Source organism: Thalassophryne amazonica, chromosome 9, assembly GCF_902500255.1.
Source record: "Thalassophryne amazonica chromosome 9, fThaAma1.1, whole genome shotgun sequence".
NCBI classification, from domain to species: Eukaryota; Metazoa; Chordata; class Actinopteri; order Batrachoidiformes; family Batrachoididae; genus Thalassophryne; species Thalassophryne amazonica.
Genome location: NC_047111.1, coordinates 40030210 through 40055701, shown reverse-complemented (window position 1 = coordinate 40055701; position 25492 = coordinate 40030210). Strand labels below are relative to the sequence as shown.

The window sequence follows — 25492 nt, the reverse complement described above, 5'->3', positions numbered from 1 at the left end:
TGATGTTCAAGTACAGGATGTTAAAGCTCAGTCAGGGACTGTAGGGTGTCCAGTTTGATGACCTCATAATTACAGCTGTGCTTTTTGTACATGATGAGGTTCTGCTGGCATGGTTATGCGCATTGGGCCAGTTTAGGCAGAGTGTGAAATGACTGGGATGAGAATCAACACCTGCAAATCTGAGATCATGGTCATCTGTCAGAAAAGGGAAGATTCTCCCCTTTGGGTCAGAAGAGAGTTATTGCCTCAAGTGGATCAGTTTTAGTATCTCAGGGTCTTTCACGAATGGGATTAAGATGGAGTGTGAGATGGATAGATGGATTGGGTTGCGTCCAGTGTTGTATAGTAACAAAGTAAAAATACTTCACTACTGTACTTAAGTACGTTTTGGGAGACTTGAGTTTTTAAATTCAGCTTACTTTCACTTTTACTTCACTACATTTCCGACCTTAATTGCATACTTCTACTCTGATACATTTTCTATGCGCCATGCCATTACTTGTTACAAAAAAAACCCAAAACACACAAACACACACACGCACACGTGAAAAAAGTCGTGTTTTCACCCAGCGACACCACTGATTACTAGTTACTGCAACGAAGTCAGTCCGATTTGTCATGAGGCATGTCCGGTAGGCTTTTTTGCAGCTGTGCACTTGGGGGGTGTTTGTCAGGAAAATGATCATTTCTCTGCATTGATTACATACCTGCAGCAGGTCTGTAATAAACTTTTCTGCAGCGCGGCTTTGCTTTGAACCTTGAACTAATCGAAGCAGTGATTCGCAGGTCGAAACAGTGCTTCGATCTACAGTTCGTGGATTTTATTTCGCTTTATCCTAATTTTTTCCCGCTAAAACCCTGAAGAGCATATGTCTGTGAGTAATATTTAATATTTTTATGTTAAACCGACCTGTTATGGTCTTCTGAAACAGTTGATAGATGTATTTTATAACTCAAAAACGGGACCGATGCTAACGCGTTAGCATGTCTATGGCCTTTTCAATGTTAAAGTATGCATTAAGCTGTTCGCATCAGCACGTTTGTGGGTGATTCTTTAACTACGGGCACTATTGGCCTTGTAAATGTAATTTCCACCACACCATTGCCTTACGATATAAAGTGCCTTGGGGCAACTGTTTGTTGTGATTTGGCGCTATATACATGTGCTCTGATGTCACTGTTTATTTCCACAGAAACTACCCAAACAATCTTTCATACAAACTGTTTAAAGGGACATTACAGTGTTGTGGTGGAAATTACGGCAATAGTGTGGGACAACTACATTTTGTTTAAAAAAATCATAACAGTTGTATGACATTGAATACCCCAATTATGTTTTGATTATTTACTGATATTTATTCAGAGACATTTTAAAACATTAGAAAAAACGTTTCTTTACCATTCATTTTATCATTGAAGATCAAAAGTCTGGGTGTGGGACAAGCACAAAACGGCAATATTTGCATATAATGATGCTGAAAAAAGGTGAACAAGTCATCATAGACTACTAGAATAAATTTCTTAACACACTTTCATTGTAAAGATACCTATAAAAGTGTGAAATTTCCCCTTTTTCTGTTTTTCATACAATATGATCAAAGGACATAATAAGTGCCCGTAGTCTAAGAATCACCCTTGTGTTGATTTTTCTGTATAATTAATGGCTCAGCGTTCGTTGTCGTAAAAGTCAAATTGTAATTTTTTTTATTTATTTTTATTCATATATTATAGCAACAACAATAATAGTCTACATAATAGACAGTAATAGTCAATAATAATAGACTAATAATGTTACAATACAATTTTAGAGAAAGAGACAAAAAGAACCTGATAAAATGAAACACAGGAGAAAAGATAAAACCAACTAACAATGAACATAAATAAATGAATATAGAAATAAATAACTGTTTCCTGTGAACACCTATTGACTCTTACACCTCCACTTCATCCCTGTTTTAAGTTTAATGACAATTTTGTTTCGGTCAACACCTAGTGAGTAACCTACTCTCATTTAGGTTTTGAAACCTTGTTTCTGAAGTGTTTTGTGTGATGTGCACAATTTTCAGTATTTTGATTAATACTGCCAGTCATTTACAAGCCTAGATAAACTTTTATTTAAAAAATCAGTCTGTTTTTGATTATTAACATTTACTTGTACTTTTACTTTCAATACTTGAGTACATTTAGTTGAACATTACTTGTACTTGAACATTACAATAAATACTAGATACTTTAAGACTCTTACTTGAGTAGCATTTCAATCAGTGACTTGAACTTCTACCAAAGTCATTTTTTAAATTGGTATCTGTACTTTTACTCAAGTGTGATTTTTCGGTACTTTATACCAGTGATTCTCAACCGGGGTGCCGCGGCACCCTAGGGTGCCGTGATCGATCGTCAGGGGTGCCGTGGGCAATTATCAAATATCGCCATTATCGGGTGTATGTGCTGTAATAGTGTAGCAGATGACGTAAAGCTCTTTTATTCCAGTAGATGGCAGCAAAGCGCTGTACTATAGTATAATAGACATACTTGCGCACATAGCGTGCGTCTCCATGGTTACGGGTTGCTGACTACAGAGTGAATCTCAGCTGCTCACGGAGCATGGCTCCTCTGGGGAAGGAGAAACCGCGTTGGCTGTGGAGGTGTGCGGGGAAGGCGGCCTGACCTCCGTTGATGTCACCGTGGTCAGACTTGGGCCTTCTCGCTCACAACTGGGTTCACTGAAGGCAGCCTCTGCACTCCGTGAATATTAGAGTGGCAGATTATTGTGAATAAAAGTGTCGACACGTCTAAAAAAACACTTGAGATTAGGGCTGTCACAATTCTTACAATATTCGTCAATCGCGATTATTTTTCATATTCGCGATTACCGTGAATTATTTTATCCACAAAGCATAAAACGACTCAGAATCTGACGTCATTGTGCTGCAGCCTCACTCTCGTCTTAAGGCGGGACAATAACATGGAGGCTGAAGAGCGCTCCGTCCTGCCGTTTGAATAAGACGGCCGATTAAAACAGTGGCCGTCTTCTTCAAAAGCCATCTAAAATGCGGAGTTGTCGGTGTGTGTGTGTGTGCGCGCGCGCAGAATCAACAGGCTGCAGGCTGGGAGGGAGGGGGTGCGTGAGGGAGATTCCTGAATGGAAGCACGACACGTTACAGTCTGAGAACCATCAGTGCGCAGCGAGCGCGGAGCAGAGAGGATTTTAACCCGAGTGAACATGTTAAAAAACAAAACCAAAACATGAAGCTGCCTTTACTTCTCTCTGAACTTTCTCTAAAGGTGTGATTCTGCCGTTACTGTCCTGTTCACACCATGTGCGTGTCGTATGCTGAATTTATGAGATCATGAGATGAAATAAACGGTCAAATATGTTTAAAAACATATTTAAAAAATGAGAATATACGAATGAACTGAGCCACAAAAAAAAAAACCCTGACATGGAGAAGCTGTGGTGATGTTCAGACGCACAGATCACAAAAAGCAGGTGAGAACTCTAAACTAACAGCGGTTACTTTCCAAGGTATTTGTTCAATATGGGCTTAATGCATTGTTTAAGCACAAAACGTGACTGATGAGGAGAAACAATTTCAGAAATGCAACAGAAACAACCACAAATCAGAAAAGTTGGGACTGTATGTAAAATGAAGATAAAAATAAAAATGTTGCACTATTCCCAGTTTCTCCACTCACAGAAGCCAAACGTTCTTCCAGAGTTGTGTAATTATACTACAATAGTAGAATATAAAGAAGGGGGGGGGGGGGGAATAGACAATATATTCGTCAATCGCAATTATTTGTCTGACAATTAATCGTCTCCAGAAATTCCTAATCGTGACAGCCCTACTTGAGATCAGAGCGCAAAATGCTTGAGGATTTTCGAAATGCGGTGTTTTCTGTATCGATTTTCTATTGCGATAATTGGGTTTTGCGCAAAACCAGAGGTAATAAAATTATAATATTATTTTGGTTGGTGGTGTGCCGCAGGATTTTGTAAATATAAAAAGGGTGCCGCGGCTTAAAAAAGGTTGAAAATCACTGCTTTATACAACACTGGTTGCGTCTGATGTCCTCGGACACTGTACCTGACCATCGTGGTGAAGAAAGAGCTGAGCCAGGAGACAAGACTCGGAACCAGCTTCACCGATGGTCATGAACTTTGGGTAATAACTGAAAGAACAAGGCTGAGGATACAAGCAGCGGAAATGAGATTTATGTGTCAGGTATCCCAACCTGTTCTCACGGTAAGTCGTGATTCAGCAGCATGAAATATACATTAATCTATTGGTTCGTGAAAAGCGCCTAATTTTCGTCACAGCAGCACAAATTCATTCTCATTCATGCCGTGATAGCTGCATGAAATTAAAAGTGAGGTGGGGGGGTCGGGCTGGTTAGGGTTGGGGTGGGAGTAGGGTTAGTAATAGTGAGTTAAAAAAAAGCCCCGTCACGAAAATTTGACTCATTTCGTCACGGGAGCACGAAAAAACAAACAACAACAACAAAAAAAAAAACGTGAGACTGGGCTGGGTATCCAGGATTATACTCCGGGGTGAGAAGCTCAAATTTGTGGCAAGGACTCAACTTAGAGCCAGCTGAGGTGGTTCAGGCATCTGGTGAGGATGGCCCTTGGTCATCTCCCTCTGGATGCCTTCCGGGCATGTCCAACAGGGAGGAGGACCAGGAGAAGACCCAGGATACGCTGCATGGATTATATTTTCCAGCTGACTTAGGAACACCTTGGGATCCCCCAGGAATAGTTGGAGGACTTGTGACATGTGAGGGAAGTGTGACATGAGCTGTTTGGTGTACTGCCACACTGCAACCCGGACGCAGAAAAACGGCAGAAAATGAATGAATGCATGAATGAATGTCTCTCTGACTGAGCTTCATCTGTATCAGGTGGCCCTCCTGGATGTGAATGAAACCAAAGGACAGAGTTTGAAGGAAGCTTTTGTCAAAGACTATGGACATGAGAAAACCCTGTTCCTGAACTGTGATGTTCAGTCAGAAGAACAGTTCAAAGGTAAAACCTGAATTAATTTTTTTGTTGGGGGTGGGGGGGTTTGCTGCTACAATAAAATGTTTTGCTTTGCTGTGTGTGTGTGTGTGTGTGTGTGTGTGTGTGTGGTGGTGGTGGTGGTGGGGGCTTTGTAAAAGTTATAGTTGAATTTTCTAACAATATTTTTATTCTCCTATTCATTATTTTCTGGTTAATTGATTGTTGTTTGGTTAATTTATGAGTAAATCATAAAACTACCAATAACTTTCAATCATGCATTCAAATATTTTGTCATAAAATGTAATTTGCTCTGCTGTCTCACACTAAAAAGGTCTGATCGCTTTCTCATCTGGTCCTTCCTCTATGGAGTGCTTATGTTCTCCCCCAAATCTGTGCTTCAGTTTCCTCCCACTTCCAAAGATATGCAGGTTAGGTGAACTGGTGACTCTAAATTGATAGTAGGCATGAATGTGAGTGTGAATGTGTTTGTCTGTCGATATGGTAGCATGTGATAGGTTGGCATACTGTCTAGGGTGTACACTACCTCTCGCACAGTGACTGCTCGCATAGGTTACAGCTGCCCCATGACCCTTGATTGCAGTAAGCCAATATCGAAAATAAATGAATGAATATGCCCCTGGGGTTCACTTGGACCCTCGGTATAGAGATTCGGATTAAGTGGCTGACATTTTCACATGATCCCAGATCATTTGGTTCTTTGAAACAGATGGTGGATTGGCTGTAGCAGATGCAGGTTATTGAATGGAAATGGGATTAGAAGACAGACATAACTAACATTATTTCAAGAAATCTGCCCAGCCATTGGCTGTGCTTTTCTTGTGGGAGGTACTGGCTGTGATCAGTGCCTTAATAATCATAAGATAAGAAGATTATCATGATCCTTTATCACACTTTGAAGAGGTGCCTGGTACTTTACATCAGATTTTTGATGATCTATGATGGAATTTGTGACTGGCCATACATCATTTTAAGACCAACAGATGAGCACAAGTACATTTTCTACTGACACAACATGGGCAATGGACATTAAATGATAATTTATAATAATTCATAATTCACTTATTGTGTGAAGTAAAAAATATGTATAAAAAAACAATAAAAGCACACATCAGTTGTCATAAAGGTACCATAGTAAAACTCATTAAATATCACAGTGTAAAACTTGTAAATATCACAATAAAAAAAAAATCGTCAATCACTGTAAAAATCATCAATCACAGTAAAAACAATCACAGTAAAAATCATCACAGTATTTTTTTAAAAGTAATGACACTTGGAGCATTTTCCATGTGATGGGGAGGCTTTTCCACAAAGTTACAACTTTATATATATATATATATACATATATACATATATATATATATATATATATATATATACATACATGTATATATATATATATATACATACATATATATATATATATATATATATACATACATATATATATATATATATATATATATATATATATACATACATATATATATATATATATATATATATACATACATATATATATATACATACATATATATATATACATATATATATATATATACATATATATATATACATATATATATATATATATATATATATATATATATATATATATATATATATATACATATACGAGGGCTGTCAATAAAGTAACGGTCCTTTTTATTTTTTTCAAAAACTATATGGATTTCATTCATATGTTTTTAACATCAGACATGCTTGAACCCTCGTGCGCATGCGTGAGTTTTTCCACGCCTGTCGGTGACGTCATTCGCCTGTGAGCACTCCTTGTGGGAGGAGTCGTCCAGCCCCTCGTCGGAATTCCTTTGTCTGAGAAGTTGCTGAGAGACTGGCGCTTTGTTTGATCAAAATTTTTTCTAAACCTGTGAGACACATCGAAGTGGACACGGTTCGAAAAATTAAGCTGGTTTTCAATGAAAATTTTAACGGCTGATGAGAGATTTTGAGGTGATTCTGTCGCTTTAAGGACTTCCCACGGAGCGAGACGTCGCTCAGCGCTCTCAGGCGGCGTCATCAGCCTGTTCAAGCTGAAAACCTCCACATTTCAGGCTCTATTGATCCAGGACGTCGTGAGAGAACAGAGAAGTTTCAGAAGAAGTCGGTTTCAGCATTTTATCCGGATATTCCACTGTTAAAGGAGATTTTTTTAATGAAAGACGTGCGGACGGGTCCGCGCGTCGGGACGCAGCCGACGCGGTGCGGCGGCACAGCAAAAACACCTCCGTGTTGATAACCATTTGTAAAATCCAGGCGGCTTTTGATGGCTTTCAGTGGAGTGAGTATATGAGAAATTGTTTAACAGGCAGGACATGTTCCAACTTGTCCTTAAGGCTTTCAACAGAGGTGTTTTTCCTGTGGCGGAGCGTCGCGGCGGCTGCGTCCCGACGTGCGGACCCGTCCGCACATCTTTCATTAAAAAAATCTCCTTTAACAGTGGAATATCCGGATAAAATGCTGAAACCGACTTCTTCTGAAACTTCTCTGTTCTCTCACGACGTCCTGGATCAATAGAGCCTGAAATGTGGAGGTTTTCAGCTTGAACAGGCTGATGACGCTGCCTGAGAGTGCTGCACGACGTCTCGCACCGTGAAAAGTCCTTAAAGCGACAGTCTCACCTCAAAATCTCTCATCAGCCGTTAAAATTTTCACTGAAAACCAGCTTAATTTTTCGAACCGTGTCCACTTCGATGTGTCTCACAGGTTTAGAAAAAAATTTGATCAAACAAAGCGCCAGTCTCTCAGCAACTTCTCAGACAAAGGAATTCCGACGAGGGGCTGGATGACTCCTCCCACAAGGAGTGCTCACAGGCGAATGACGTCACTGACAGGCGTGGAAAAACTCACGCATGCGCACGAGGGTTCAAGCATGTCTGACGTAAAAACATATGAATGAAATCCATATAGTTTTTGAAAAAAATAAAAAGGACCGTTACTTTATTGACAGACCTTGTATATATATATATATATATATATATATAAAAAATCTTAGCTCATATCTGCATCTTTGCACCTCAAACATGTGAGCATGACCTCTTATACCTGAATAAACTGTATTTTGGAAAAAAAATTTCAGGCCTGATATTTTCAAAACCATAAACCATCTTATAAACTTTAATCAGGTCTCCCCAAACCTGTTGGGAAAGTGTAGTGACATGGACCCACAACAGGGGGCGCAAATGAACGGTCAATAGATGAGCCAAAATATAACAATTTAATGTTGTGAATGTGCACAACGAACATACAGACAATCTCAATATCATAACAGTCAATACACAAAGGTGACGTGTGGGCAGGCTCGAGGATAGAAGACGTCTGTCCTGAGAAGAGCCGGAACCACATGATTTCCGCCGCCCCAGAACCTGGTGAATACTGGAGCCGCCAAATCCCGAATTCCCAGGTGATCACCGTCCCCGACTGTCGGATCTGGTACTGCTGGCGAAGAACAAAGACAGTCAAGTGTGGGTGTGTGTACACCCAGTAACAACAACGGTGGGAATGCCACCTCCACCTCTCACTCAATATGTTGCAGCGGTCTCAGCTGTAAAGGAGCGCCGTCTTGCACAGCCTCCTCACAAACGACCGGTTCTCCTGCAAACACTCACAATAATAGATTTATCGATCTCAAAAAGGCTGAGGATATTACCTCCAATGAAGTATGATATCTCGGCAACGAGGTGGAGATGACGTCTGGTCTTTATGGAGTGAGATGATGTTGAGTAGATGGATGACAGCTGTCAAGAGGTAATGAGCGACAGCTGTCACCCCCGGCTGTGTCCATGGCGGCAGCGCCCTCTCGTGCCTGAAGCCCGCACTTCAGGCAGGGCGCCCACTGGTGGTGGGCCAGCAGTACCTCCTCTTCTGGCGGCCCACACACAACAAAACCCTTCTATTTTCAAGAGTAGTAAGCTTCAATTGCTTTAATCTAACAAAATTTAACAAAAAGACAGAGGTTGGGAATGAGAGGAACAGTAGTAGCCAGTAAAACAGTATTGCTCAGTGTGTCTGGTATTTATATTGTGTATTTATATTCATATTTGCAAACTCTTTTTTATTTTTTACTTTGACTTTTGATACTCTGTGTGCTTCTTACCCTGTGTGCTGCTATACAAGTTCAATCTAATGTAATGTAAAATAATGTAGTGTAATCTCATCTAATCATATGGTAAATTTTCTGGCCGTCCTCAGAACCTTTTCCAATATATTTTTGTCCCTCTGACGATGAGGGGACCAAACATGGACACAGTACTCCAAGTGAGGTCTGACGGACCTTTTATACAAGATCAAAAATGATTCCTTGGAAATATAAGTAAAAGTTCTCTTGATCATCCCCAAAATTCCATTTGCTTTTGTTTCGCAATTGTTTGGCTGTTCCACACATGTATCTGCTACAACCAAATGACAACTGTGTTGGCTGGAAACAAGTAATTGTAGTTTACTGCTTTGCACCAGGTGTAAGTCTGAACTGGACCCTACTCAAAGCATAGAGGCCAAATCAACATTTCAGAAAACAATGGAATAGTTCTTTGACATCAGGAAAAACAAAAGAGGGATTTTTTTTTAAATATTTGTCATTTTATTTAAACTTGAATGCAAAAATAGTTGGAGGACCAAGCTTTAATTTGATCAACATATCAGAATAAAAATTTAAAACACAGACATCTTGAAAAAAATATTTAAAGCTACAGTGTGTAGGATTGAAGGGAGTGTATTAGCAGAAATAGAATATAGCATTTATAAACATCTCTTCATTAGTGTAAAAATGCATGAACAGTGCAACAATGAATCAATGTGTTTTCATTGAACCCTTTATATCCATAAGAGACATGACCACTAAAGTCACAAAGTCCTGCACACTGTAGTTTTAATGTTATACTGTATGTACTTCATAAAGGAGGTAACTGAGTCAGTGAATGCCACACTACAAAGCGATCTGAAAGTGTACTTGACGTAACATATACAGTTTGACTTGGTTGGAAAATAAAAAATTCAGTTTTGTTTTTTCTACTCTCAAGCTGCTTTTCAAAAAGCTGTTGAAACTTTTGGAGGAATCGACATCATGTGCAACAATGCTGGAATCCTGAACGAAGCCCAGTGGGAGAAATGTGTCTCCATAAATCTTGTAAGTTTTAATAAATTTGCAAATATGAAAATTCCTTCTTTGCACCACTGCTCAGAGGAAAGTTATACGGTACATGGACCTTTCAATGCTTACTGAGTTGCTGCTAATACGTTTGGCAGCCAAAAAAAACAAAACAAAAAAAAAACAACAACAAGAAAAATCCCATTTTGTCTCTTTTGAGAAGCTAAAAATGTGAAAGTAAATGATTTTGCAATCAGGCTGGTCAAACATTGGGACACTGATGTGTTGTTTTATTTCATTTGAGAACAATTGTGAAACAAAGACACAGAAAAGCACTTGTGGGCAGTAAGAAGTGGTGTTTGTGCCTGTGTTGTAGATGAGCTTCATCAGAGGATCTTATCTGGCTCTGGAACACATGAACAAGTTGACTGGAGGTCAGGGAGGGGTCATTGTCAACATAGCATCCATTGCAGGTAATTTCACAATAAACTACAGTAGTGTTCAGAATAATAGTAGTGCAATGTGACTAAAAACATTAATCCAGGTTTTGAGTATATTTCTTATTGTTACATGGGAAACAAGGTACCAGTAGATTCAGTAGATTCTCACAAACCCAACAAGACCAAGCACTCATGATATGCACACTCTTAAGGCTATGAAATTGGGCTTTTAGTAAAAAAAAAAAAAAATGTAGAAAAGGGGGTGTTCACAATAATAGTAGTGTGGCATTCAGTCAGTGAGTTTGTCAATTTTGTGGAACAAACAGGTGTGAATCAGGTGTCTCCTATTTAGAATGAAGCCAGCAGCTGTTGAACATGCTTTTCTCTTTGAAAGCCTGAAGAAAATGGGACGTTCAAGACATTGTTCAGAAGAACAGCGTAGTTTGATTAAGAAGTTGATTGGAGAGGGGAAAACTTATACGCAGGTGCAAAATTTATAGGCTGTTCATCTACAATGATCTCTAATGCTTTAAAATGGACAAAAAAAAAACAGAGGCGTGGAAGAAAATGGAAAACAACCATCAAAATTGATAGAAGAATAACCAGAATGGCAAAGGCTCACCCACTGATCAGCTCCAGGATGATCAAAGACAGTCTGGAGTTACCTGTAAGTGCTGTGACAGTTAGAAGACGCCTGTGTGAAGCTAATTTATTTGCAAGAATCCCCGCAAAGTCCCTCTGTTAAATAAAAGACGTGCAGAAGAGGTTACAATTTGCCAAAGAACACATCAACTGGCCTAAAGTGAAATGGAGGAATATTTTGTGGACTGATGAGAATAAAATTATTTTTGTGTCCAAGGGCCGCAGACACTTTGTGAGATGACCCCCAAACTCTGAATTCAAGCCACAGTTCACAGTGAAGACAGTGAAGCATGGTGGTACAAGCATTGTGATATGGGCTATATGCTATGGTGTTGGGCCTATATATCGCATACCAGGTATCATGGATCAGTTTGGATGAGTCAGAATACTTGAAGAGGTCATGTTGTCTTATGCTGAAGAGGACATACCCTTGAAATGGGTGTTTCAACAAGACAATGACCCCAAGCACACTAGTAAACGAGCAAAATCTGGGTTCCAAACCAACAAAATTAATGCCTCGTAGATGTGAAGAAATCATGAAAAACTGTGGTTATACAACTAAATACTAGTTTAGTGATTCACAGGATTGCTAAAAAAGCAGTTTGAATATAATAGTTTTGAGTTTATAGCGCCAATAGCAGATGCTACTATTATTATGAACACCCCCTTTTCTACTTTTTTTTACTAATAGCCCAATTTCATAGCCTTAAGAGTGTGCATATCATGAATGCTTGGTCTTGTTGGATTTGTGAGAATCTACTGAATCTACTGGTACCTTGTTTCCAATGTAACAATAAGAAATATACTCAAAGCACTACTATTATTCTGAACACTACTGTACATGAGTTTATTTCAAATCCTCCAACATACTAGACTATATATATATATATATATATATATATATATATATATATATATATATATATATATATATATATATATATATATATATATATATATATATATATATATGTGTGTGTGTGTGTGTGTGTGTGTGTGTATGTATTATAATAGCAACGTGCCGTCTGTTTACATGCGTGCGTGTGTATGGCTTAGATCAGGGGTGGCCAAGTTCGGTCCTCGAGAGCCACCTTCCTGACATTCTTAGTTGTCTCCCTGCATGAAAGACTCATTGGCAGACCTTTAATGAGCCTTTCATTGGATTCAGGTGTGTTGGAGCAGGGAGACAACTAAGAGTGTCAGGAAGGTGGCTCTCAAGGACCGAACTTGGCCACCCCTGGCTTAGATCATGGAGAAACTGGGGAGAGCTGACATTTGCTGACATATTTGATATGCTGACATATTGACATATTTGGTATGCTTATGCATTTTGGGTCAAGGATGAATGCTGCAAAAACAGAAAGTTGATAAGGCAAATATTTTTTGAGAAATTAGTGATTGTAGCTAACCAGTAAACAATGGGCATTGTGCTACAATGCACCATAGGAGTTCAGAGTTTTGGTGTTTTAAATATTGTTATTGTGGTTCATGTTAGTTTAACAGTGCTGTTAGTGTAATTGATTTATTGTGTTTTTTGTAGTATCATGACTGGAGACGAGGGAGGGCTGGACACAAATGCAGAGCTCAGACACCAAAGGGATACGGTTAAAAGATTTTACTGGGTAAACAAGCAAAAAACAGCATTCGATTAGGCAGTCTAAAATCAGCAACAGTATCAGAAACATAAGGCTTAAGCGTGGTCCAAATAACGAGCAGGAATTAAAAAAAACACAGCAAGGCAAAACGGTAAAACGAGAACAGAGCAAAGAAAGGAACTGGAAACAAAGGCACAACAATCTGGCGGGGAAGTGAGGGAACCAAGGGGTTTAAATTCAGGAAGTGATGAGTGGTTGATTGAGAACAAGTGTGCAGGAAAGTTCCAGAGAGGGGTGTGGCAACAGGGAAAGAACTGCCCACCATCAAAGATCCAAGTGACACCAAAACCCAGGCAAACGATAAGCAAAACCACAGTGATAAAACACAAAACAAAATAAAAACAATACTTGACTGAACCAATAAAATATCTAACAAAGCCCCACAATCCTGACATATAGTTCAATTGGTTTAGTCAGTTTAGTTAAGTCTCATGTTGCCATTACCATGAGTGAAAAGTGTATTGTGTTTGATGTCTTCTGCCATTGTTTCTGTTTGTGGTTGTGTAAAAATAAATGCATCTGCTTGTGGCAGAATGCAGAAAAGACAAAAAGCTCTCTGTGCATGTGTGTGTGCATGTAACTTCGACCACAGGCAAACTGAGGACAGCTGACATTTGCCGTTTGGTATGCTTATGTATTTTGGGTCAAGGATGAATCCTGCAAAGCTACGGATATTAGCTAACATTGCTAATAACATTCTGGACTAACATGCCATTCCAGCGCAGGGCAGTATATCATCTTTATATTAAAAGCGTGAGTGCTTGCCTGTGTGATTTTATTTAGTAAATTCAGTGTAAGTACATTGTAAATATGTTAATAATACATGGATGACACAAGAAAGTGAAAACACTTGTCTTCATTGTGATAATAATGATAATAATAGTGTGTATATGAAAACAAGAACCTAAACAATTCAGAAATATATTAAGACAGCAAATTTACATTAAAACACAATTAACAGGGAAAAAAGAGTCGAATTCCTCTAAAAATTGTTGAGGTCAAAGGATCTAAAAACACACACCATTCCAACTCCTTATAGAAACTTTGCACAATTCATTACCACCCTTGGAAATTGTCAGCCACCTATTTTATCAACACAACCCAATCTAGAGCCTGTGGATCCACATGAGTAACATGCTAGTACACACACACACACACACACACATATATATATATATATTCCTATCATGTCAGGAAAGGCAAATGTTAGGCTTATCAATATAAAATTAAACTAACATTAGCATTTGTCTGAGGACACTTGACATATTCTAATTCAAGAAGATAAGGATATTGTGTATAGCAAGGTACGTAGCTACAGTATTTCCCTGACAATAAGTCAGACAGAAATAAAAACACATCTGTCAAAAAATGCATCATAAAATGGAAAAAAAAACATATATAAGTTGCACTGGAGCATAAATTGAATTTATTTTTGAAGCATACAGTAGTGTTCAGAATAATAGTAGTGCGATGTGACTAAAAAGATGAATCCAGGTTTTGAGTATATTTCTTATTGTTACATGGGAAACAAGGTACCAGTAGATTTAGTAGATTCTCACAAATCCAACAAGACCAAGCATTCATGATATGCACACTCTTAAGGCTATGAAATTGGGCTATTAGTAAAAAAAGTAGAAAAGGGGGTGTTCACAATAATAGTAGCATCTGCTGTTGACGCTACAAACTCAAAACTATTATGTTCAAACTGCTTTTTTAGCAATCCTGTGAATCACTAAACTAGTATTTAGTTGTATAACCACAGTTATTCATGATTTCTTCACATCTGCGAGGCATTAATTTTGTTGGTTTGGAACCAAGATTTTGCTCGTTTACTAGTGTGCTTGGGGTCATTGTCTTGTTGAAACACACATTTCAAGGGCATGTCCTCTTGAGCATAAGGCAACATGACCTCTTCAAGTATTTTGACATATCCAAACTGATCCATGATACCTGGTATGCGATATATAGGCCCACCACCATAGTAGGAGAAACATGCCCATATCATGATGCTTGCACCATCATGCTTCACTGTCTTCACTGTGAACTGTGGCTTGAATTCAGAGTTTGGGGGTTGTCTCACAAACTGTCTGCGGCCCTTGGACACAAAAAGAACAGTTTTACTCTCATCAGTCCACAAAATATTCCTCCATTTCTCTTTAGGCCAGTTGATGTGTTCTTTGGCAACCTCTTCTGCACGTCTTTTATTTAACAGAGGGACTTTGCGGGGGATTCTTGCAAATAGATTAGCTTTACACAGGCATCTTCTAACTGTCACAGCAATTACAGGTAACTCCAGACTGTCTTTGATCATCCTGGAGCTGATCAGTGGTTGAGCCTTTGCCATTCTGGTTATTCTTCTATCCATTTTGATGGTTGTTTTCTGTTTTCTTCCACGCGTCTCTGGTTGTTTTTGGCCATTTTAAAGCATTGGAGATCATTGTAGATGAACAGCCTGTAATTTCTTGCAGGTGCGTATAGGTTTTCTCCTCTCTAATCAACTTTTTAATCAAACTACGCTTTCTTCTGAACAATGTCTTGAACATCCCATTTTCCTCAGGCTTTCAAAGAGAAAAGCATGTACAACAGGCTTAAATAATTCTTTGCGATGATGTGTCAGACAGGCAGACAAGACTTTGAACTAATGGCTTTGAAATGGTCCTGTCCATTTTAGGGGTGTCTAAAATTGTAAGATTCTTGCACGTCTGAATATAGGAAATACGTATACTTTAATATTTATAATTACAAATAAGAAGGATATATATATAATGTGTTGAAGTCCCCAAACTGTTGTTTTTACCTGTTTTGGTGGGTCCAAGTGTTAATTAGAGGGGACCCTGGTAGGAGACACCCCTGGTATCACAAATAATTCGAACCATGATCTATATAACATGGTTTTTAATGCACTCTGCATACTGCATGCTAAATTCCAAATTTACAAAAAGCTGACAAAGGGGTTCCCCTCTCCAGTTTTATGGATTCAAACAAAAATTCTTTTTAATATTTTCCTCCTTTCTCAGCCGTCAGATCTGACACCAGATAACCTGGAAAACAATGTTCATTTTCATAATAAATGAATAAATAAATATAACTAAATTGGAAAAAAAAATGGTCTAAAAGTGCAGTTAATTATTAAAAGCAATTTAAATCCTAGGTTTTTGGCATATACTTCACTATGTTAATTAATTAGCATTTCATACTGGTTATCAAATTCTTGTTGACTGAATAATGGTAAAACAAATCACATTTCTACTGAATCATTATACCACAAAGAAAACTCTCATTAATGTTCAACAGCAAATCGATGCATTAATATGCTTGAATACAGAGAGAGAGAGTTTTTCTATTTGAATTGTGAGAGTTTTGCATATCCAGTTCATCAGGATTGTACTGTCACATTTGTAACTTGTAATTTGACTGATATGAACCTTGTGCATCACCTTGCAGGTCTTACACCTATAATATGCTGTCCTGTCTATACAGCCGCTAAGCATGGAGTGGTGGGCTTCACTCGGGCCATGGCGGTAAGGAATATTTTGTAGTGTAACATGATGTACCAAAGTAAACTGGTGGATTCTACACTGTTCAAAAGGAGTTATGTTATGTCAGTTAAAGTGTCAAAGTTTCAGAAATGTGGAGTTTGTACTTTACATTGATCTAAAGTAACTCAGACAAGGCAAAGCATTGATCTGACTGAGTCACATGGAAGCACCACATAGTTTTTCACACTATATCTCTGTATTATAAACTAATTAGATGGGCTTCTTTATGTGGGCTTGTCCAGAGTCTGAGAGTTGGATGACCCCAACTCTGTGTACAAAACAAACTCTGAATTGCAACGTGGATCTCAGGACAGGCCTCTCTGAGTTGTGGACCTGTTCAGTCTTTCCTCTGTCAAGAGGTGTGGATGGACTGGTTGTCTGCCTGGGTGGTCACCATCCAGGACCCAGAAGGGTTCTGTGGTATGGTTCATCAGTGCACAGCACCTGTGCATGTTTTCAGGCCTTACCTTGTTTTATTTCCACTCCATTGTGGTCAAAAATCATGTCACTGTTCAAAAACATACATACCAGACTGTATGGTGTGTGTGTCTCCCAGTGGCGAGCACAGTTCAGCTAATCCGATAACCGATAATTATCAAAGCGAATGTTTTTACTAGCGCATTAGCTTTTCAGATAACTTTTAAAACCATCAGCGGACCAATTAGCTATATTCAAATACATTTAGTTCCGATAACTTGCAGCCCACTAACATTTTTGTTTTGTTTTTTTTGCTGGTAAAGTGAGCAAAGTTTAACAGTCAAAAACATCTGTAAACCCTAAAAATCAAACATTTTAGTCCGTCTGTTGTGTGTTTGTCGCTTGCTGATGACGTGATCATTAAGCGCAAAACGTGATTGGCCGGTCAATGCAGGGAACATTGTGGGTAGTGTAGTTCAGGTTCAGTGTGGACATTACAGTGAGTGTTACTGTCCGCTCGACACAAAAACAAAATGGACTAATTTTAACATTATTATATTTTATTTTTTTATGGCTGACGGCATAATTTAATCGGCAAGACTCGGTGGGAGAGAGGAGATCTCACAGCGCAGCTGTGTTAGAGGGACGTTTCTTAGACACCATTTTGGATAATCAGGATGCTTTATGTTCTTCAGAATTTAATGAATCCTACTGAAACTAACAGGTAAGAATGTATATTTACTATGTGTATTTTACTCTGCCAGTCAATGCATTAATGGACGTATTTCAGTTGTTTAAGCCGCAGGGTTGAAAGCATGTGAAAAAAGCAGCAGCTTTTTAGTTCGTAAACAGTGTTGCCACAGTTACTTTGAAAAGTAATCCAATTACTGATTACTGATTACTCCTTGAAGAAGTAACTTAGTTACCTTACTGATTACTCAATTGTAAAAGTAACTAAGTTAGATTACTAGTTACTTTTTAGTTACTTTCCCCAGCTGCTGACAACAACCCTCTGCCACCTCAACATGACAATGATACCTGTTTTGCCAAAACTTACTTTATAGTCACCCTTTCTTGACTTCAATGAAAATAAATACTTGTTTTATAAAAAGTAAAATAAAGACCTCTTTCTTGACCTCATATTTAACTGCTGACAGCACTGTAACAGTAAAACTTGCCATTTCTAACCTGCATTGTTTATAAATGTAACTATTAAATTTAACATTTAAATTCTCTCTAAACATTTTACTTGTCGAAATTATTATTATTATAAGTAGTATTAGTAGTTGTAGTAAACAAAAAAGGCTTCAAAACTGGACATTTAATCTAGGGGTGTTGGGGGGGGGGGGCACATTCTTGCCCCACGCCCCCATTCCATCCAGATTTGCCCCTGCTTTGGCGTCTGAGCACAAAGAATGGATAACATTTATTTATGCAGAAAACATGACCAGATTTACAGGTAAGAAAGTTTTATTGCATTTTCACATCATGTGGTCCTCAGAAAGAGAGTTTAGGTGCTTTTGAGTGGAAAATAGTGTTAATTGTTGACGCGTGGCAGAGGATCAGCTGTTTTAGCGAGAAGACACGGAGTGGCTCAGCTCAGAATTCTAAATAAAGGAGAAAAAAGCATAAAAATGTCTTTGTAAAGCTCAGTGCAGGTGTGCTGTTGTCACCGCGCTTTAAGAGGTGAGGACGAGTTGTAGCTGCTGCAGAAAACCGCGGATGAAAAGCTCACAGCTCGCAGTTCAGTTGAACCCCGACCTCCTGCTTACGGACCAAGTTTAATGCTGCTATCGACCCACAATGCAAAAATAATAGTAACGAACAGTGACTTGGAGAAGTAACTTTACTTTGATTACTCATTTGGAAAGATTAACGTGTTAGATTACTCGTTACTAAAAAAAGTGGTCAGATTAGAGTAACGTGTTACTAAGTAACGCGTTACTGGCATCACTGTTCGTAAATGACAGTGTATCTAATACCGAGATAAACTGTGACGTATAATATTGTGTTTTAATGCTTTTCAAAGATTTTTTTATTCATTCATTTTTTGTGCGTTCTTTTTGTGTTTGTGATCCTTGAATTTACCCAGCAGCCCCTGCGGCGCTTAAAGTGAAACTGGTTTATCAGAAGCTGACAGTGTAATCTGATGTGGCCGCATCCGAATCAATACTAAAAGTTATCGGTTTTCTGTAATAAAGATTAATTTTTTAGCAGTTTATTGGTTTAGCATCATAAAAGATATCTTTTCAATTATCTGATGAATGGTTATCGAAGCTAACTTTTTGGTGTCTCCACACGTAATACTGAGCTGGGTCAAGGACATCCGGTGTAAAACGTGTGCCAAAACCCAATGTGGATCTGCGCTGCATTCGCTGTGGCAACCTCACTCAAACAGGAGCAGCCAAAAGGCGAACAAGTGTGAGTGTGTGAGTGTGTGTGTGTGTGTGTGTGTGCGTGCCTGTGAAAGTGACAAACAAGCGAATTTCAAGTAGCATATAACTTGACAACACAACACAAGCTGACAACACAATTTGAGAGATGGAGAGGGGGGAGGAGGGGAGAGAGAGAGAGAGAGAGAGAGAGAGAGAGAGAGAGAGAGAGAGAGAGAGAGAGAGAAAGGGGGAGAGGGGGAGAGAAAGGGGTGTAGCTGCCTCTTGGATTAAATAAATAAGACATGGAGTTTCGTACAGGTGCCAATTTATTTCTTCTTGTTCACATGCACCGTGAAAACTACAGAAAACAGAAAAATGCAAGAACCAACATTGTTATAGTTTCACACACAAATGTTCCAAATGTGAATCATACGTAAGTGAAATATGAGATTAAACAATAATACGAATTAAACATAACACATCTCATGCTCCCTTTGAATTGAATAAAATAATTTTTATCCTGTCATGTAGCGCTTCTGTCAGAGATTTGGCAGGGTCAGGGCGCTGAGCCCTTGTTTTCCTCCTTTCTGCTGCTTCTGGTCTGCTTCGGCTTTGATTTATTAATATTTGTTTTCTTTGCGATTTATTTGGTTATGTTTTTCTTGTTACTTTGTTTTTTGTTATTCTGTTGCCATCATCCAGTTCCGTTCTAGTTTTGTTCTGTCAGATTATGTTTGCATTACTGATCATTAGTTCATCATCTGTGTATTTTTTCATTTGTGTTGTCAGTTACATTGAGTTTTGTATCTGTATCATGTAGTCTCTGATTTCCTTGTTGCTCTGCTTTAGTATTTGTTCCTGTTCTTGCCCAGTTCTGTTATATGCTATTCTGTCTCATGTCTAGCCTGTTCATCATTCCCTGATATTCCTCACTTCCAGTTAATCATGTTCACTTCTCTGCACCTGCCTCATGTCTGTCTTTCTCTTTGGTTCTGTCTGCTTTGTTTCCTTTCACTCACACTCTTTGCACCTGGCCCATGTCTCTCACCTTGTTTCTGTGTGTGTTGTTCATCTCACTCACACTCCCTACACCAGCCCAAGTATGTTTGCTCCTTACATCACTCTCTTGCACAGTGTTTGATCTTTGTCTACTAGCCACGCCCCCTTTCTGGAATCTTCACTGCACACCTTATTACCTAATCAGTCCGCACATGCACATTGTTCACAGCACCTGTTATTTAAGCCCTCACAGTCTTACAGCTCACCGCCAGATTGTTGTCTTAGTACACTCTCCAGCCTTTGTTCACAGCCTTGTTTTTGTCCAGCCGTGTACCATATTTTTGCCCTGATTTTTTGACTGCATCTTTGCATAATCTCTGATGTCTGAGTTTGCCTGTGCCACTGGACCCTGCTCGTCTATGACTGCGTTTTTGCCTGGTCCTGCTTGTACCTCTGCTCCGCTATATGACCACCTGTGTACCGAACCTCTGCCTGCAATAAACACGACGACTTCTTATACCTCAAAGCCTGATTTGGGAGTTTGTACCATGGGTCCACCCGCTCCTGGTGTCGGGCAGCCGCCCGTCATGACAGCTTCACTTATAAATGAATGACCAATGAGAAAACAGATTAAACCTGTTCTGATACAGTTAGAGGTGAATAATTTAGATGAACAGTCAATCCTTTCTGTACCACGTTTCGCCTTCCAAGGGCCGCTATCTTAAAGCACTGGAAAACAGCCATCCTTGCTAGCACAATCTTTAGCCCGACATGTGTTTCACCATGCGATGTCTCACTCTGACAATAATAAGCACAACAATGACATGAATCGCCACAAACTTGTTATACGTTTGGAGAAACAAACAGGATAAATAACTTATTAATTTACCTCTGACGATATGCAAGGAGAATCTGTGTGGAGAAAAGGCGAACGTGTGCATCTCAAAAAACACACCAGAAGAAGAAGAAAGGGAAGAAAAGAAGGAGAAAGTGCTCTTCAAAATAAAAGCACAGCCAACGCTAAAGCAAATCACATGCTCTTCACAATAAAGCACAGCCAAACATAACGTGACAAAACCACATCCTCTAATATGAAATTAAATGAATAAACAGTAGCACATGAGAATGTTAATAAAGTACATAATTTATCTGCCATTTACACTTCCACCAAATCCTGTGATGATGAATGAACAGACATGCAAAATGTAAAAGAATTGCACAGGATTTCTTGCAACTAATAAAAAGAAACTGCCCACTGAGCTATCACAGGTGTAACTGTACAACAACATACATAATAAAACTGTGCACATAGCGGTTACCAGTTTGTTCTCATCAATTCTCAAGAAGAAGCACTAATTTTTGAACTGGTCTCTCAATAACTGAATGGTTGAAGGGGGAACCTTGTTGTCTTTGATGGTTTCGCTCCCCTGCTAGCACCTTGATTCGATGAACTAAGTTGTCACTATCCTGGACAACCGCAATCACTCGTCCTATATAGTTGCCAGTGACTTCTTGGGAGGTTGTCGTCTTTGATGATGACAATATCGTTCACCTTGAGGTTGCGCTGCGGTAGGTGCCATTTCTGTCTTGTGGATATGTTCATTAGGTACTCCTTTCTCCACCGACCCCAGAACTGTTCTATGAGATACTGTACTCTCCTCCACCTCTTTGCCGCATACAGATCCTCCTTCACAAACAGTCCTGGGGGAGGAAGGGCAACTTTAGACTTCATCATGATGAGGTGATTTGGTGTTATAGTCTCCATTGTCTGACAATTGCCATGGCTTCATACAGCAATGTTCTGAGAGAAGCATCATCCAGTCGACCTGGTCACTGTGCAAAGGTGGCGTTCAACACATTTCTGACTGTTCTGATTTGTCTTTCCCAAACACCGCCCGCGTGACTGGCAGAGGGGGCGTTGAAGACAAATTCACACTGCTTCTCAGTAAGGAAGACTTCCAGTAACTTGGTGTCACATTGTTTGAGACTTTCCTTAAACTCGTTTCTGGCGCCAACAAAATTGGAGCCTTGGTCACAGTACAGTTGTCGAACAGATCCTCTGATGCTGATAAAGCATCTCAGTGCATTGATGAATGAGTCTGTCGACAGGTTTTCAAGCATTTCAATATGGATAGCTCTAGAGTACAAACATGTAAAAATCAAGCCATATCTTTTACACTCTTTATGGGCATTCTTTACAACGAATGGACCAAAGCAGTCCATGCCACTGTACGTGAAGGGAGCTGATGCTTCGACACGTTCTTTGGGGAGTTCAGCCATTTGCTGGTTCTCTGTTGGCCGCCGAAGTTTGCGGCAAAACACACAGGTGTGTATCAGCTTAGCAGCCAGCTTACTCCCGCCAATGACCCAGAATCCATTGCTCCTAAGCTCCATTTCTGTCTGGCCTCGACCTTGATGCAAAGTTTTAGCATGATAGTGTGACACAATCAGCTTAGTAATGTGACTGTTGTTTGGTAGGATGACCGGGTGTTTGACTTTGCGACAGAGAGAAGCCTTTTTTAATCTCTCACCAACACAGACAAGTCCTTCAGACAGGATGGGGTCAAGACTGAAAAGAGCACTTGAACTTGGAAGGTTATTGTTACCTTGAAGCACCTTAATCTCTTGGGAGAAGGCCCGCTGTTGTACGATTTTTATCACTGCGTCAGCAGACTTCTCATGCTCCTCAACAGTCACATGATTGCCGTGTTTTTGTCTAGACTTCAGTCTCTTGATTCTTGCCACAACCTTGAGAAGCCTTGTCCAAGACGAAAACTGACTCACACTACTAAGGATGTCATTACTACCATTACTGACTTTGGTTGCAAGCACCTGAATTGTCTTGACTTCAGGATCACCGACGGGTAATTCTGTTGGAGCAGTGGGTGTTAGATGTAATTCACCTTCCCACAGGAATTTTGGTCCTCTCAGCCAGTTGGTTGAGTGAATCTCTGAAGCAGAAAGACCTCGGGATGCATGATCGGCTGGGTTTTCTGAGGTATCCACATAATGCCACTGACTGGGGCTGCTGTTATCTCTGATCAACTGAACGTGGTTTGCTACAAATATGTGGAATCTACGGGCATCATTGTTGATGTAATCTAGCACAACTCGTGAATCTGTCCAGAAAACCTCTTGATCAACCTTCATGTCAAGTTCATCTTTTAACATAATGCTAATCTTTGTAGACACCACCGCTGCCATGAGTTCCAGCTTCGGGATACTTGTGACCTTTGAGGGTGCGACCCTTGCCTTTGCTAAGACGAGACTGCAGTGAACCTCATTGTTGTCATTTTGGTACCTGAGGTAAGAACAAACACCATATCCCACGCAGCTGGCATCTGAAAAATGATGTAACTCTACTCTGATGTTACGGAAGTCATGTGGATGGTAACATCGCGGGATTGAGACCTCTTTCAGCTGGTGGAGACCATTCATCCATTCCTCCCACCGTGGCTTTATATCCTCTGGAAGTGGATCATCCCATCCAATACCTCGGTGGCACAGCTCTTGAAGGATAAGTTTTCCGTTGAGGCTGAATGGGGCGATGAATCCCAGCGGATCATAAAGAGAGGCAATGACAGACAAGCAACTGCATCAAGTTGGTGGCTGATTCTTCAAGCTGATGCCAAAGCTGAAAGTGTCATTTTTTACAGACCATTGAATGCCGAGGGCTCACTGAGATGGGATTGAGTCAAAACTTAGATTCTAGCGTTTGCTGCTCTTTCTGAGGGTTTTAGGCAGGCGAGGGCTGCTTCCTCATTCGAGTTGAATTTATGAAGGCGTAAGCCTCCTCTTTTACACAGCTCTTGTGACTCAGTGATCAGTTTTTTGGCATCTGCAATTGATGGGACGCTGACTAGCCCATCGTCTACATAGAAGTTTTTTCTCCACAAATGATGATGCTAGTGAATAGTCGGCCTTGTGTTGCCGTGCCAGGTGTTTTAAGCCAAAATTGGTGCATCCTGGAGATGAAGCAGCTCCGAATAGATGAACAGCCATTCTGTACTCCTGTAGTTCCTTGTCCAAATCACCACCTTCCCACTAGAGGAATTTGAGATAATTCCGGGATTCAGGGGTGACGGAAAACTGATAAAACATTTTTTCGATGTCGCAGATAATGGCTACGGCCTCCTTCCTGAAGTGGCAAAGGACTCCCACCAAAGAATTGATGAATTGATTAGATCAGGACCAGTTAGCAGAGTGTCATTCAGCGAAACACCATGGAATTTGGCAGAACAGTCAAAGACAACTCTGAGCTTCTCTGGTTTTTGGGGGTGATAGATGCCATGATGTGGAATGTATCACTCTCCCTCAGATGTTGTAGGGGCAGGCTCTGCATCACCTTTGTTTATTGTTTCTTCCATGAATGTTTTGTATTGCTCATAGTATTGTTTATTAGCCTTCAGCTTCTTCTTAAGACTCTGCACGCGGACTGTGGCTAGTCTTTTATTATTCGGCAGGTTGGGTGGACTGTTGCTCTTGAAAGGGAGGGGCATTTCATAATGTCCGTCCTACTTCTGTGTAATATGGTTGCTAAGGAGCTGTATAAATTGAACGTTGTCCTGAGAAACATACCTTTCTTCATAAGTTCTCTCGATGAAGTCTGATTCCAGGGCCTTTAGAAGATCTGTTGATGATGGAACTGGCAGTTGTTTTACTGTGAGACGATGCACAAAGCTCTGACTTCCTTGCCTGTCTAGGTGGGGGTTTGATGATCCTGTTACACTCCACCCTAGTTCTCCTCTTTGTGCAAACGGTTCATTTTTGCCACCGATGACAACTTCAAGAGGTGCCAGTGCTGACGGACAGTCATATCCAATCAGGAGTCCTACATCACAGTCTTGAAGAGGTGGTAACTGATCTGCCATGTGTCTGAGATGAGGCCACTGTAATGCTGTTTCCTTCGTTGGGATGTAAGACTTGTCCACTGGGATAAAGTCATGGCTGTTTGCCTACTGCAGTTCAGTGTGGTTCTCAGAGTTGAGTCCTCGAACTTGCAAACCATGAACGGTTTTGCTAGAAATGATTGTGTCGATAGCGGTCATAGTACTAAGTTTCAGCTTTACCGGTTGGACATCTGCATTCAGTTTGTTGAGGACATCGTCTAAGACAGTGATACTCACTATTTTTTCTCAAGAGCCACATACGAAGAAAAAAACCAGGAGGAGAGCCGCATATGTACATTAACATACCACGCCTTTGCAAATGTGCACAAATGTCCACAAAAAAGACAAAAGCAATATATTTTCAATTAAGATATTTATTACCTTAGTACTGGGATAAGCGGAACATTGC

General features: G+C 39.8%; 1 protein-coding gene across 1 annotated transcript in view; it reads left to right on the top strand.

The window, feature by feature from the left end:
- LOC117517024 (15-hydroxyprostaglandin dehydrogenase [NAD(+)]-like) overlaps window positions 1–25492 on the top strand; it is a 67195-nt gene that overhangs the window by 27705 nt on the left and 13998 nt on the right. Inside the window, exons 2-5 of the mRNA XM_034177940.1 lie at window positions 4903–5026; window positions 10060–10166; window positions 10504–10600; window positions 16309–16385. Coding sequence (XP_034033831.1) covers window positions 4903–5026; window positions 10060–10166; window positions 10504–10600; window positions 16309–16385 — 405 coding nt within the window. The remainder of the gene's footprint in view (window positions 1–4902; window positions 5027–10059; window positions 10167–10503; window positions 10601–16308; window positions 16386–25492) is intronic.